Source organism: Vigna angularis, chromosome 9 (assembly GCF_016808095.1).
Source record: "Vigna angularis cultivar LongXiaoDou No.4 chromosome 9, ASM1680809v1, whole genome shotgun sequence".
Lineage (NCBI taxonomy): Eukaryota > Viridiplantae > Streptophyta > Magnoliopsida > Fabales > Fabaceae > Vigna > Vigna angularis.
This window is the reverse complement of record NC_068978.1, coordinates 31,602,580-31,619,605: the sequence shown is the minus strand read 5'-3', so window position 1 is coordinate 31,619,605 and position 17,026 is coordinate 31,602,580. Positions and strand designations below refer to the sequence as shown.

General features: G+C 33.9%; 2 protein-coding genes across 2 annotated transcripts; both read right to left on the bottom strand.

The window, feature by feature from the left end:
- Window positions 1-982: 982 nt before the first annotated feature.
- Window positions 983-2,688, bottom strand: LOC108347135 (protein NONRESPONDING TO OXYLIPINS 2, mitochondrial-like). The gene is made up of 2 exons (XM_017586280.2): window positions 2,436-2,688; window positions 983-1,508 (listed from the first exon to the last, which is right to left on the bottom strand). The coding sequence occupies exons 1-2, from the start codon at window positions 2,609-2,611 to the stop codon at window positions 1,355-1,357; spliced, it is 330 nt and encodes a 109-aa protein (XP_017441769.1). The 5' UTR covers window positions 2,612-2,688; the 3' UTR covers window positions 983-1,354.
- A 736-nt stretch (window positions 2,689-3,424) lies between these two features.
- On the bottom strand, window positions 3,425-6,473 carry LOC108346300 (pentatricopeptide repeat-containing protein At2g17670). Its single transcript, XM_017585340.2, has 2 exons — window positions 4,955-6,473; window positions 3,425-3,921 (listed from the first exon to the last, which is right to left on the bottom strand). The coding sequence occupies exon 1, from the start codon at window positions 6,350-6,352 to the stop codon at window positions 4,958-4,960; it is 1,395 nt and encodes a 464-aa protein (XP_017440829.1). The 5' UTR covers window positions 6,353-6,473; the 3' UTR covers window positions 3,425-3,921; window positions 4,955-4,957.
- Window positions 6,474-17,026: the final 10,553 nt, after the last annotated feature.

Below are 17,026 nucleotides of genomic sequence, written 5' to 3'. Positions count from 1 at the left end.
ATTAGGATTTATTTTAATGTTTTAAGTTTTAGCTTTGACTGTACTATATGTGACCCAATATCTTTTGACTTTATCAAATTTTAATCTCTTCTTAGGACAATTGGGATCCACAACGCATCACATTTGTCGCTTGTCGAAAGCATAACTCTATATAGAAAAGTTAATGGTTGAATGTAGATTATCTAGTTCTACTTCGTAAAGGTTATTATCAATTTGTCGATGGTAAGGTATTCCTTGCTAAAGGGTAATAGTTGTTTATCGAATGTTAAAAACTGCTCGCCAAAGGTCAAGATCTTCCTACCAAAAGACAAATACCGCATGTGCCATATACTGAATATTGCATGCTCCTTGCCAAAAATCAATCATCGCCTACTAATAAACCCATGACTCTTGCCAAAGGTTGTATTACTCACTAAGACCTAGTACCATTTACCAATAACTAAATGTCATTTCCTAAGAACATGTTTTTATCGCTATTGTGTACCACCTACCAAAGATATTGATGAACCACATACATTTAACTTAACCAAAATGGAATAAACCATTGGATCATTATACCCACACTCGGATCCATTTAGACAAAGACTCACATGTATTAAAATATTGTTATAAATACAACCGTAATCAAATTTTGACTTTACTTTTTTGCATGTCATTTTAACTATTCTCTTTAAAGGTATATATACTTAAAGGTATATATACTTAAAGGTATATATACTTAAAGGTATATAGACAATGTAAGTACAAGTATGATAACTCAATTATTAACTAACTTCAGTTTAAGTTTATCTCCCTATTATTACCTTTGTAGTAGTAAAAAAATAGTCAGTCAAATACACTCAAATATTGAAGGTCTGGCCAATATTTTCACATTGAAACCTCCATATCCCAAATTCACTGTTTCAGAAAATTCTCAAACCAAGTTCAATTCCTTGGCTGTATCCACCCAAGATGCTCTCATATTAACACTGAAAAAGCTCCATTAAAAAATTTCAACGTGAGCCTTAACCTTTTTATTTAGGAGCATAGATGCTCAGTACATTCTTCTGCAGTACTCATTCGTACAAAGTGCATTGGCACTTGGCAGGTTAAATCACCTAGATTCAATGGGGGCATTTATGACATGACAGGTTCAAAAAGAGGTTGTCCATACAAAGATTAATAAACAAGCAAAGTTACATCTCGTCCATAAGAAGAAAATGAATTGAGGCTAAACTCTTCGCAGCTCAACTCATCAGAAAATCAACATAGTCATTAGTCATAAGAGCCCCACATGTTGAGTTGTGCTTATTCTCTTCACCTGAGCCCGTTGGAAACATAAGAAAAGAGACAGTCGCCCAAAATTACAAAAACCTTAGGGTCCAGGGAAGTCGCAGCAGAGGGTAGCCAGTGAAAGAGCTCCACAACTCCTTGAATTAATGCTGAGACTAGACACCAGTCTTGAAGTAGCCACTGCACTATGTAGAGGCAAAAGTGACTGCACACTTCCTAGTTGGTACACAAAAGTTCTGTTCAGAACAACAGTTTAATACATCAGCACAATACATTTAAAAAAAGTGTTTAGTTTTTAAACTTTATGAGCTTTCAAAATTTTACAAGGTATACACAAGTTGATCAACGAGAATTAGATATATGTGAACTAATTAGTATAAAACTTAACAAACTTACCTATATGTGATATTTGTAATTGTGTAATAGTGTAAAATCAGTTCACATAGTGCACAGACTATTTTCTTTTGAAATAAATATAATATAAAATGCATTAAGTCATACAGTACAAACAAGGCTAACATCTACTTAGAAAAAATAAATGTCATAGCAAGCTTTTATAAGTACATATAAACATGTTTAGTTTAGTCCAGAAGGACTTCTTCTGTTAACTTTGGTAAAATTTAAAACTTTCTTTATAAATAACCTTTGTCAATACTTAAGAATATGAAATAACAGAATGCAGAAGACACTGTTTACAATCAGAAAAACAACAGTTCATGATGCAATATCAGCTCACACAAAAACAGCAGAACCAACAGAACTAAAATTCCAGAAGTCTACAAAATAATGTTGCGTTCCACTGTATCTGATGAGCTGTTTTCGACAGTTGTTATAGCTGTCTGTCATCTTTGCATATTTGGGTTTCTCCGAATTCTTGTCTCCTAGATTCCATCTTTATCCTTCTTGATGGTGCTATTGACTACTGAATGTAATAATCCATTTTCCAATACTGTCTTTATCAGCCTATCAGTTCTTCCTATATTCATTATTGTTTTAATTACTTCAAAATTCATTTTCAGTTTCCCTCTTGGAGCTATACTATACAGTACAGAGCAAAATGAGCATTCAAGAAACTTGAGAAACTTTGTCACCGATTGAATTTCTGGGTATAAACAAAATCTCAAAAAGAATGTAGCTTTGGAGGTTCGGTGTTAAGAGTTTACCTGATAAACAGTGGGGATGGACGCTGCGGCACAGTAGGGTTGAGAAAAAGGGAATGATTGATGGGTCGAAGAGGTGATCTGAAGGAAGTGTGTGAGATGAGACGACGAGTGCAATGCGACAACAGCGCCATGAGAATCAGAGAACAAAAATTCAAAAGAAAAAGAGTGAAACACATTCAATGTAGGAAGGGTTCTTTTCCATGTTCAATCACAAACCTAAATACATTGCTTCACTGAATAAAAAGGACAAAACCCTATTCAAAATAAACAGAGATATTATATATGTTTTATTCCCTTTTATTATTTCTAAAATTAAAGTAATATACTTTTATTCTTTCCCTAATATTTCATTATTATATAAATATATTGTGATTTAAAAATAAAATAGAAAATCTTATAAATATTTTATTAAATTTAAAATTAAACTCTCTTATTTCTATATAAGAAAATCTTTAACAATTAGTTTTTCCGAGATGAATTATTGTTGTGAGAATCGAGACTGATGATGCGAAAGATTGATTAATTTAGTTATTTATTTTGATCTATTTTGTGATGAATTATTATTTTTTGAATTATTTTGTGATTTAAAACTATTTTGTGATGATTTATTTTGAACTATTTTGTGATTTAGAACTCTTCCACACAAATTATTCTTGAAAATTGATTAATTTAGTTATTTATTTTGAATTTATCAATAATTTCAACCTTCCCTTCAAAATTTACCTTAATAATTTTTAACTTAATCGTTTCTTACACAATGAAGTAATTATAATCATATAAATTTTTTGACTATTCATCTTTCCCTAATTTAAGAAAAAAAAAATTCCATCCCAATAATTGAGTATTTGTTATTATTTAGCTAAAAAGTTGTTATCCAACTTTTTTATATTATTGTATTGCTATTACTGGATATGTTTATCCAATTCCTATCCAAGCATTTCCAAATATAAGAAATGTGAAAATAAATTCTATGAAACAAAGGGATTCCACGATACCTTATAGAGATACCAACTATCTTGATACAAATACAATAAATCCACATCTCCAAACTCCTTTATCAGTTGAAACAATCAAATGCTCCTTTACTGTTTACTCAAAACTTGTTATCTTCATCTATTAGAGTCATAAGAGTCAAAATAATGAACAATATTTTCCATAAAAAATACATGTTTTCCTTCAAGGACGTGTCAACCGCATGAAACAACAGCCAGAATGCTACTGCCAAATAATAACATCAGTAGGACTGACCAAGAAGCTTCAAATAATGTTGTTGCATTGCATGCCGACCATCGAATATATGCAACCAAATTTTTTCCTAATTCTGGCCTCCTGTCTGATTCCAGTTCCAAATTGTGCCCAACTGTTACATTACTTGCAACCAAATACAGAGAGAAATTGTATTTGCAGCTTTGGTATGCACTAATGGAGTTGGGCCTAACCTTGGTAAATGGCCCAAAGATCCTTGGAAGCACCGACAAGAAATTACCTGCAATGGATATATCTATGAATCACTTTTACCGTCCATAAAAATGTCAGAGAACAAAACATGTAAAGAAACTAGTTTGAGTGATGTACCGGCGGGTCCTTACATTCATGAATACCACGATAACCACTCAAAGAATGACTCTATCCTACGTACCAAACGGTCATCCTTACACAATAATTAAGGTTGGATGGAAATTAACTTATTAGAGATATATAACTATAAGTTTAAAGTAAAGAGATATATAATTTTATTTATTACGTGTTAACGGCTAAACTCATCACTAACTTTAGTATCATAGTACTTTCTGTGAATAACCTCCTAGTTTGATCAAACAGCAAAGAGTTTAAAGGACGAACGATGATGAAGACGAGCATCAGGACATACTTATGCATCAACACATACTAATGTCCTAAGGAGAGACAATTTCGATAGCATAACCGAAACAAGTGATGAAAAGACAAGCTATGAAAAAACAGCGGAATGGTGACAATGCCAGAAGTAAGGAAAACTTATGTTGGACCCTTCACTTAGAATGGAATCGATAGTAAAAGAGCTTTAGTTCATATCACTCTCTTTAGTAAAAAAAGAAAAACTGCATAAATAAAACCAGTTGGTCAACTAAGCTTAAATACTATGTCATGCCCATTTCATCTAAAAGCTTAAGCAACTAAAAAAAGAACAAAACAATGGGTTTGATAATCTTAGCTTCTACCCGACCTTTAGAATGATGAATATAGACAACGCAAACTCTGCTACAGCCGACTAATCCGGCAATATTAAAGAGATCCTATGATGAATTGGTAACGAAATTTCAACGGCATTTCCAACATAACAGATGCATTCCTTTACTCCGAAGAAGAAAAAATTGAAGTAAAAAAGAGGCTACAAGGGTATCCAACTAGCTAAGAAATAACTCTATCTTGAACTAAATTAATACAACATAATTAAATGTTTATGGACAACCAAATTTAAACCTCGGCAGCACACAATTAATTTGAGAAAATCCTCAAGTATATACACAAACCATCCATACCAATTAAACAGCAAGCCCTTGTTCTTTGGCCTTCTTGAGCCACTTAAGCGTGCTCTCCAACGTCAAGTAAGCAGCAACATCAGTCAAGCTCTTGCTCGCAACAGCATAATCAAACACCTCATAAGCCTCGGCAACTCTGCCATCCCTACAGAGTGCCCTCACAAATGTCCCATAGGAAGCAGTATCAAGCTTCAAACCACCTTCCTTGATCACCCCATAGAACTCAGTCGCCTTCTCCAACAACCTCGCCTTGCACAACCCGTGCAGCAGTGTGTTATATGTGCATTCATTGGGGCTGCACCCCTTCCCCTCCATCTCCCCAAGCAATGCCAGCGCTGCCAGAGCCTCCCCCTTCCTACACATCCCATTCATCAATGTAGTATAAGTCACCTCATCAGGAAGATAACCCTTCTCCGTCATCACACGCAGCAGCTTCTTCGCCTCCACCACCCTCCCCGACTTGGACAACCCAAAAATCAAAGTGTTGTAAGTAACAAGATCAGGCTCCACCCCTTCCTCCTTCATCTTGTTATAAACCTCAATCGCCTCACTCCCTCTGCTCAACACACAATACCCTTTCATAATGGTGTTATACACAAAGCAATCAGGCTTAAACCCTTCCTCATGAAGCACACTCACCAGCCTCATTGCCTCTCTCAAGTTCTTACCATTACACACATTGTCAATCAGGATAGTGTAGGTAACAAGATCAGGCTTCACACCGAATTTTTCGCGCATTTCGTCGATGAAGGCGTAAACAGTGGACAAGGCGCGGGCTTTGCAGAGGTGCTTGACTAGGAAATTGAAGGTGTAGGTGTCCGGAGGGCAGTGCTTGGAGGCGAATTCTTTGATCAAGTCAACGGCATGGTCAAGGTGGCCGGCGGAGCACAAGGCGCGAACCGAAACATCAGCTGTGGCGGCATCCGGAGTGACGCCGGCGGCGCGCATTGAATTTAGAGTTTGGTGGATTGCGGAGAGAGCGGAATTGGAATTGGGATTGGAATTGGAATCGGGGTTGGTGCAGGAGTGGGAAAGGAGAATGTGGAAGGTGGAATGATCGGGGGAGAAGGAAGGGAGGGTTTTGGTGATGTGGTGGAGGAATTTGACGGAGTCGGAGGTAGAGGTGGCGATTTTGGCGTAGGAGTGGAGGAGGGAATTGGGAAAGCGAGGGTCTTTGGAGGAATTGGCGATGGAGTCGAAGATTTTCTTGGCATCTTCGAGATTTGGGGATTTGAAGAGAGGGTTTGGTTGTTGTGGGATGGGTTTTGGGGATTTTTTCTTGGTGGGAGGGAATGGTTTGGAGGGAGGAGAAGGTGGTTGAGGGCGGAACAGAGAAGAAGGGTTTCGAATGTTAGGGTTTCCGATTGCAGAGCGAAACGACGGAGGGATTTTCCCCATGGCAGCAGCAGCTTCTTCTGCTTCTTTCACTGTTTACCTCCAACACCAGGGTTTAGGGTTTTTCACTCATTTTTACATTATTTTCTTTTTCTTTTTCTCTTTCACTTCTTATGATGTTACACTTCAAAAACATTATAGAATTTATGATTTAAGGTTAAATGAGTCATGTCTTATAATGTCCAAATTTGATATTACATTTGAATTTAAAATCCAATTCATTACCATGAAATTTCCTTCCAAGGTAAAAGTTATGTGAACTTTGTCACTATTATGCAGGATTTACTTTTACTTGGTTAGAAATTTAAAGTAAATTTATAGTATACTTGGTTAACTTCTAATACATAAAAAAAAAAAACTTGATTAATTTAACCAGGAGCCGTTTCATGCATATTAAAAAATTGTATTAGGGTAATTTTGTATGCAATAGCATGCGGCTCTTGATGAAAGCTTAAGTTCATGGTATGGCCAAATTATCTAAGCTTTTAGAATGAAAAGTTAAGCACTGATAGAGATTTAGTTGTTACTTAGTCACAGATTAATTACTTCTTGCATTGCATGCGTACTAAATATATAATATTATCTCATTTTTTAATAATTAATTTATTTATATAATTGTTTTACTTATTCTATCTTTCTTAAACATTTCATAATTTAATAAGTGTAATAGTATTAATAGAAATGTTAAAACAAAATAACTGATTTAATTTATATTTTTGTTAGACATTTTCTCGATTAAAATTAGATCAATTTAATTATAATGTTATAAATTGATTTTGTGAAAATTACTTAACTAAATTTATTTTCTAATATAATGTAACTTCCTATTTAATAGATAAATCTACTAAACAAAATATCATAAAATTGATAAAACATAAGAGATAGACAAAAAAATATGTAATTTATTGTTACAATTATCCAAAGTAATAACTATATTAATAAAACATATTTACAACCTTCTTAAATACATAGTATCTCAAAAAAGATATATTGTTATACAAAACATCTAAATATCCACAACTATACATATATTTATAAGTTACTTCCGTTCATCACTCTACAATATCCTCATGCTCCATCAAGAGTAAGTTATCTCCTATGATCTCTTGTACTCACACCAATTTGTCATCACAGCCAATTATTTAAACAAACATACAAAGAGACAGAAACAAAACAAATTGGGTAAGCTAGTGTATGATAAAGCATCATATAACAATTTGGTTTAACAATAAACAACATTCAAGAACAAGTAAATCATACAACAACAAGACCACTATACTCAATTATCCGGATACAATGCTGATATAGACTACTGAAGGCATGCACTCATGGTAGTATTTATACTCTGCAGAGTAATAAACAATGGTAACTGTAACAGTGCTAAATGAGGTATGTATAAAAATCGAACAGAGCAATGGAATTTTATTGAGAAATAAAGCTATCTCAGTATAAGTAATACGTGGCTAACAATGAAAATGACAAATGCAGAAAATAAAACTGTATGAGTCACAGCTGAACCATGATGTATTCCATTCCTGTAAAAGAATAAAGGAAAGGAACTTAGAGAATTATCCACACTGAAATCAGAGAAGAAGAATCTGGAGAAAAATGATTGCAGAAAGAGAGACCATACCACCGACTGCCATTCCTGAATGAAATCCCTCCATTTAGTATTTCCTCTCCTCTCACGTGTCCCTCTACGCACTCCCATGCCTTCATCTTTGTTTGACACGTGGCCACTAGGTGTAACCGTTTCTCCTCCCTTAACACTGTCATGCTTTATGCGCGTGACAATACTCTCATCCTGAAAAGCAACCTTGTCCTCAAGGTTGAAGTGAGGGTAGGCTTTCTGTACTTCTTCAATGGCTTCCCATGAATTGTCTGCGTCATAAAATGAATTCCATTGTATCAGCACCTCAGTTACTTCTCGTCCGTTTCTGTTAACCACTCTTTTGTCCAGAATCTGATAAGGTTGCATGATTGGTCCCACTTCCGTAGTATTAAGGGGTAATGGAAAATATGGTTGCTTAGGATCTCCATGAAATTTCTTAAGCAATGAAATGTGGAACACTGGGTGTATTTTTGCGGAATCTGGGAGTAGGAGTTTGTAAGCTACCTTGTCAATCTTCTCAATGACTTTAAAAGGTCCAAAGTACCTTAAGCTCAACTTTTGATTCCTTCTCAGGGTCACCGAATGTTGCCTGTAGGGTTGTAATTTCACTAGAACAAGATCTCCTACTTCCAAGAAAACATCTCTTCTTTTCTTATCCGCTTGCCCCTTCATATAATTCTGAGAATGGTGTAGCTTAGCTTTTAATTTCTTCAATAAAACATCACGGTTCTTTAAGCTCTCTCGTAGGTCTACTGGGTCATTGTCACTATGCTCATATTTAATTATAGTTGGTGGTAACTTTCCATAGACCGCTTGGTAGGGAGACATACCAATACTATGGTGAAAGGATGAATTATACCAAAATTGAGCCCATGGGAGCATCTCCAGCCATTTCTTAGGATGATCAAAGACAAAACATCTGAGATACATCTCCAAAGTTCTGTTTAAATTTTCGGTTTGGCCGTCAGATTGAGGTTGGTATGATGAGCTCATGGCTAAAGTGGTGCCTTGATACTTGAATAATAACTTCCAAAAGTTGCTGATGAAGACTCTATCTCGGTCAGACACAATGGATTTTGGAAAGCCATATAATTTGACAATATTTTGAATGAAAGTTTCAGCTACAATTTTGCTATTGAATCCTGTCTTTAATGGAATAAAGTGCGCGAACTTTGAGAGTCTATCAATGACCACCAAGATATTGGAATAACCCTGCGAAATTGGTAAGCCAACAATGAAATCCATAGCAATGTCTTCCCAAATCAAGTTTGGAATTGGTAGGGGCTGCAACAGACCAGCAGGTAAAGATTGAATGACTTTAGCTTGCTGGCAAATAAAGCATTCCTTCACAAACATCCTTATATCTTCCCGCATTTTAGGCCAGAAAAATTGAGCACTCAATCTGGCCATAGTTCTTGTAGTTCCAGCGTGACCACCAATTTTTGATCCATGGAATTCTCCTATGATTCGATTTATCAGTTCTGCATGATTTGGCAGCATAATTCGCCCTTTCCACGTCAAAATATCTTGTTGTATTGCATAGTCCCCCTTCTTCCCTAAGTTGTTCTTGCATTCCAGAAAAATTTTCATCAAGTCCGCATCTTTTCTGGTTGCTTCTGCAACTGATTGTAGCCATGTATTACGTGGTTCTGACCAAGCCATGGCAAAGCTCCTAGATAAAGCATCAGCAGGGATATTCTCTTTCACTGTGGAGTATTGTATTGTGAAATCAAACCCTATAAATTTGGGTAGCCATTGTTTTTGCTCCGGGGTTTGGAGTGTCTGCTCCAATAATTCTTTCAAACTCTTTTGATCTGTTTTAATAATGAACCTGTGGCCAAGTAAATAATGTCTGAATTTTGACAAAGATTCAGTGATAGCATAGAATTCTCTGGTATATGCCGATTGTTTCTGCATCTTTAATGATAGTTTCTTTGAAAAATAAGCAATAGGGTGCTTATTTTGACTTAATACCGCGCCAATGCCTAACCCAGAAGCATCTGTTTCCAAAACAAAAGGTTCTTGAAAATTTGGAATTGCGAGAACAGGAGCAGTGATGAGGGCTAGCTTCAATTCTTGAAAAGCCTTGTCTGTTGCTGCACTCCACTTAAATGAATCTTTCTTTAATAAATCAGTCAATGGTGCAGCTATTTGTGCATAACTTTTGACAAATCTTCTGTAATACCCCGTTAATCCTAAGAAACCTCGCAATTGTTTAAGTGTTGTAGGTTTCGGCCAATTTTTTACTGCCTCCAACTTTTCAGACTCCATAGCAATTCCATTTCCTTCCACTGTGTGATCGAGATACCCGATCTGCTGCACTCCAAAGCTGCATTTAGAGAACTTAGCAAATAATTGATTCTATTGGAGAATACTCAGCACCACTTCTAGATGGTATAGGTGGTCTTTCCAGCTTGAACTATAGACCAATATATCATCAAAGAAAACTAGTACAAATCTTCTCAATACACCCTTAAAGATTTGATTCATTAAACTTTGAAATGTTGATGGCGCATTGGACAACCCAAATGGCATAACCAACCATTCGTAGAGTCCTTGATGAGTCCTGAATGCAGTTTTATGTCGGTCCTCCGGTTTCAGTAAAATTTGGTGGTATCCAGACCGTAAATCTAGCTTGGAAAAATAACGAGCTCCATACAACTCATCAATAAGTTCATCCACTGTTGGAATTGGGAAACTGTCCTTAATTGTTATCGCATTCAAGGCTCTATAGTCTGTGCAAACCCTCCATGTGCCATCTTTCTTCTTGACTAAAATAATTGGAGATGAAAAAGGGCTGTTGCTGGGTTGTACAATGCCCTCTTTTAACATACCTTCTACTAATTTTTCAATTTCTTTCTTTTGACTGTGTGGATATCTATAGGGCTTCACCTTGACTGGATTTGATCCTTCTAACAAAGGAATAGAGTGATCATGACTCCTTGGTGGAGGTAGTCCACACGGTTGGCTAAAGACAATGCTGTAATTGTGTAGTAATTGCACCAAGTCTGGCTCCATGCCCTCTGGAAGTTCAAGTAGAGGAAAATTTTGACTGGCTTGATGGACCATCTGCATACTATATATCTCATCTAGGGCATTAGTGTCCATCATTCTCCTTATGTGATGTAGTTGAGCTGTTTTAGGTAACATGTCTCGGTCACCTTGTAATGTAGTGAAGCGACCATCCTGCAAAAACTTGATTTGCAGCGAATCATAATCTGCTAAGTGGGGCCCAATTGTCTTCAACCAATTTGCACCAAGGATGAGATCAGCACCAGAGAATGATAAAAGAAACACAGGTAATGTGAAAACATTGCCCTGTGCTATTAAAGTCAAATGTTGTATCAAGCCCTCAGATTCCATGTAATTACCATTACCAACCATTACTTTGAATGAAGGAGTCATCACCACGGGAAGTTTCAAAAATTGTGCAACCCTTGGTTGTAAGAAATTATCAGAACTGCCTCCATCAATCAATACTTTGACTGGCATAGTTCCAATATGTGCTGTGAATCGAATTGTCCCTACTCCAAAACCACCTTTCAAGGCATTCAAAGATAGGTGATGATCTTCGTTTCCAGTTGCTTCCTTGTCTTGGGGTATCTCAGTCTCTAATTCCAAATTATCTGATTCATCATCCCCCAATTGCAGGACAAAACATTGCTTGTTTGGGCACTTGTGATTAAATGAGAATTTCTCATCACAGAAATAACATAAACCCTTCTCTCTTCGTAATTGCATTTCTGCTGGGCTTATTCTTTTGACATTGGGGTTTCTTAATGGTGGTCCTGGTGGGTTAGGTAACAACGGAGGTAAGGAAGATTTGGAAGCTGGTAGAATGGTCCTTGTGGTGTTTTGAACCCCGGACGTGGTTACTTTCGGAGAAGTTGTGTATCGAATGTTGTAACTAGGAGTAGGCTTGGTTCCTGGCATATATTTCTCTTCATACAGTTTAGCTAATGCTACTGCTCGTAATAGGTGTGTTGGAGTCAAGGCAATCACATCTCTTCTAATATCAACATTTAAACCACTCATAAAGCAATTTAAAATAGCTTCCTCAGTTAAACCCTCACAACGATTTGCAAGCGACATAAATTTCATATAGTAATCTGATACCGAGCTTTGCTGTTGGAGCTTAAATAATTCTGCCATTGGACAATCAAAGGGAGAGGGTCCAAATTGAGATTCCAGAGCACGTTTCAACGCTGTCCAGGTTGTGACCACTTCAATCTTTTGCAACATTTGGAACCATGGCACCACGTCGTTCTCAAAATGCATAGAAGCTATTTCAACCCGCTCAGCATCAGGTGTGTTGTGGTAGTTGAAGAATTTATCTGCTTTAAAAATCCATTCTAAAACTGGGGTGGAGCCATCGAAGTGCGGAAAACCCAGAGAAATGTCTTTTACCGGGTTCGTAGAATGTAGCGGATGAACTCTGACTGTGGAATTTGAGTTCGAAGGACTTCCAAATGTCTGAGTGGAATTTTGCAATAGTTGTTGTAAGACGAGTTTGATTTCATCCATCGTTGAGTCTTGATTTTGATTTCTCTCATCTATCGTGCTCTGCAACTTTTCCACCGTTGCTGTTAGACGACGCAGATCATCGGTCGTTGTGCGGATCTCGGTTTGGAGCTCTTTCAATCTTGTGTTCTCAGTCATGGAAGTCAATGAAAGCACCAATGTAACAGTGCTAAATGAGGTATGTATAAAAATCGAACAGAGCAATGAAATTTTATTGAGAAATAAAGTTGTCTCAGTATAAGTAATACGTGGCTAACAATGAAAATGACAAATGCAGAAAATAAAACTGTATGAGTCACAGCTGAACCATGATGTATTCCATTCCTGTAAAAGAATAAAGGAAAGGAACTTAGAGAATTATCCACACTGAAATCAGAGAAGAAGAATCTGGAGAAAAATGATTGCAGAAAGAGAGACCATACAACCGACTGCCATTCCTGAATGAAATCCCTCCATTTAGTATTTCCTCTCCTCTCACGTGTCCCTCTACGCACTCCCATGCCTTCATCTTTGTTTGACACGTGGCCACTAGGTGTAACCGTTTCTCCCCCCTTAACACTGTCATGCTTTATGCGCGTGACAGTAACTCAACCTACTAATCATGAGGTAAATATTCTACTCCTAAAACCCAGAGGGCTATGGTAAATACCTCCTGCCATTCTCTCTGCCACCCCCATTCAACTCTACATAAGTTAAATGGTTAGTAGAATATCAAAATATCCACTCACTGTAGTCTCTCTATCAAGTATTTTCTTATAACTTACTAGAATATAGAATCTCTCCTTGAGATTCTTATCAGAACACACTACTTTCATTATCATAACATATCCATATCATTTCAAAAGCCTTAAATAGTTGTCGAACATATACACCATAACAATTTTACACAAAGCATTCACAAAAAATCACATTTAAAAACAAAGGAAACTACTTGCTATCGCCAGCACTCAACGCTAAAAAATTACCCCTCAGCGCGAGAGCCACTAGAATGTGGCGGCGCTTAATGCCCAAAAACTACCCCGTAATGTCATATCAGTTGATAACACACTCTAAATTGGATTTAAATACTATTCAAACTCATTTCAAAAGACCAATTGGGTCCCATTAACACTTTATTTGATTCTTAAACTTGTTTATAACTTACATTTGGACATCAATTGCTCAATTGAACATGATTTCAATGCATTTAGACCAAGTTAAGTATCCAAAATCCAAATTAATAGTTCTAGATATATAAAAACTAGATTTTTGCAAAGTAACCTACCAAACAAGTCTCATATGACATGAAAACAGTATCCAAAGACGCAAAATGTACCAAAGACCATGACTTAAGAATTTCACCAACCGAAACCTCTTAAAATGACCCAAAAACATCAACACACAACATTTATAAGCAACTCTACATACCAGATCTCTCCACACAACATTTGTAAGAATAAATTAAGTTTGTAAGAATAAATTTAGACACTAAGAACCAAAATTAAGTTTAATATAATTTAAGTTTAAATTAAGTTTAATTTTTTTTCTAACAAGTTATTGAATAAAAGTGATAATATAATTTAGACACTAAGAAACAAAATTAAAATTTACTTATTTTTATAAAAGAATAGGGTGTTTGTGACAACTTTTATATTACACTTTTTTCTTTTATAACTTCATATATATATATATATATATGAAAGATGGAAGTGGAAATGGAAGGCATGATAGGTGTATTTCAACGTCATGGTTGTGTTCCTTTTTGGGATTCTTAAAGTTTGATTTGATTTCATTTTGTGGTTAATGTTTGTTTAATTAATATTAAATTGGGAATAGGATGAGATTTGAAGTGTGATTGTGTCCCCCACCAAGATAACTCATGCTGGGAATAAAGATTGTATCCCAATCTTCAGACTTCAAAATATTTAAGATGTTACAGCAACATTAAAAATAAAATAGATATATATGCAAATTGAGAATTTAATCAAAATTACATGTTTTATAAAAAAAGGGATTGAAATGCTATAAACATTGAGAAACTAAAATCCTATAGATACGAATTAAAGGAAGACTATAAAATTATAATTTTTATTCATGCCAAAATTATAGAAAATAATTATATGAAGATAGTTTTTCAATATTATATTGGATTTTAATTTAATTGGATATTTTTAAATTCTATTTTCTTAATTCGAAGTCGTTCTCTCCAACTTTATTCCTAAATGCGTGTTCTTGTGAGTTGCAACACGGTGATGGACCCATCACAGTATGGTCGGTTTTTGTTATTCTCTTTCACCATGATACTTTATTTGCATTATTTCTACTGTCATAATATATCTATCTATATATATACATATTATTAAATATATTATTTATTTTACATTGTAACTATATAATGATTAAAAGTTAAAAATTATATGGAATCAATCATTTTAAATATTTTATCCCTTGATTATACATAACTGTGGATAAATAATCATTTTTTTATCATTGGGGTAATCTCTTTTCTTACTCAACGTAAACTTTCATTATATATTATCATAAACAAATGGCAAAATCACTATAATATATTGTTATAAGTTTATTTATTTATTGTCATGAAAAGCAGATAACACTAGCTTTTTGTATGAGTATTACCACTCTAATATTTCTATTGTGACACTAAATTAAATTTCATAAAAATTCTCTAAATATATTCATTTAAATAACAAAAGAAATGAAAGAAAAATTTAAATAAAGAGTATTTCAAAAAGAATGAACACATAAATTTATATATATATATATATATATATATATATATATATATATATATATATATATATATATATATATATATATATATATATATATATATATATAATATAGGCATCACGAAAACCATTCTGTATAAAATAAACAATAGAAAGCAACATGTCATTTATCCAAGGGACATTCAATTTGCGTTTCTTAATTAAAATTTTAAATTCAAATCTTATAGACAAAAAATATTTTACCAAAATTGATTGACTAACTTTTTCAATAAATCAATTATTAACATAATGAATAGATTTTCTGCCATGTGATAAATCATTAGAGTGGTGAATGGCCACAGATAAAATAAATAAATTGAGTGGATATTAAGTTGTCCTATATTAGTATCTAAAGTTTGCAAGTGATAATTATTTATGCATATTTGAATATATAAAGTCAAAGTTCACATCTCCTCCTATATATCTAAAAAATCTGTGATGTTGAGTTGATAGCACTTAGTATGAGCTTGTATATCATGTGTGTATTCTAAATTGAGTAATAATAAAGTGACACACATTTGATACATATTGCAAAAATAAAATAATTATAAAATAATAATTTTTTATATTTTAAAACAATAAAAATAAAAAATAATATCAAATAAATATAAAAAAATTAACTTTAATATTGAAATTGAAACATTGTAAGTAATAATGGGTTACGTGGCAAATCCAATGGTCAGTTCCATGAGATAAATTAGTGAGCATGAAGGCCCTACCACTAATCTTTCACTCCATACATTTGTACGGTATCAACATGAAATGTCCTTTTTTAAGGGATGGTGGACACGTTAGTATGAGATGGGGTTTGTGCATGATTCAAAGTACAATGATGTTTTGTTTTGTTTAAGTTAGTTTAAGATTTTATATTTATTAACTTTTTTTTTCAATGTTTTGTTTTTATCTAAATCTCTTAGGTTGGAAAGGCCAAAGAATCTTTAAAGATATTTTGATATTTAAGTTCCGATAAGTTACCTATATATATATATCAAAATTTAATAATCAATAAGCAATATTTATCTTATGAAATATAATTATTTATAGTAATTTAATAAATCTTTATTTGGATGGGTCTAAAGAGTTTGTGTATAAAAATTAAAAGTAAAAAATCTCATTTGAAATAGATTATGCACCATGTCAAACCATTTCTCAGTAGACATCAAAGTTGTTTTTCAATAACTTGTTGATAAAGGGGAATTATCCAAATGGTTTAACTGTTTTTATGATATTAAATGATGTTTAAATATTTCTGGAATGATGAACAAGTTGATAAACTGTTAAAATGAACATAATGTTTAATACACCATAATATTTTCAAAAAGAGTAAAACTAGTTCTAAACCAATTTTTTACCCCTCTTATTTGAGATATATTTATCCTATAATTTTAACATAACCCACTAAGCTGACAAACAAATATTGTTAACAATTATGTAACTTTTCAAAAGACAAACTTTTCAAGCCTCATATTTGTATAAACTCCAATGCATCCATAAAAAGTAAAACTTATTTTCTTTGAATAAAAATTCAAACATTAAAAAAACAACTCAAACAAATAAAAAGTAAAACTAAAAAAAATTCAAGATACTTACACTGATATCCATACAAACATAATGTCAAACTAATGGATGACCAACTTTGCACGATTTTAAACAAAATTAAGACTCAATTAAATAGAAAAATTTAGAAAAAAATTAAATATATATTTTTAATATAGGAATCAAAGTACTAACATTAGTTCAAAATAAACATACTAAGACAATCTATTAAATTAATTG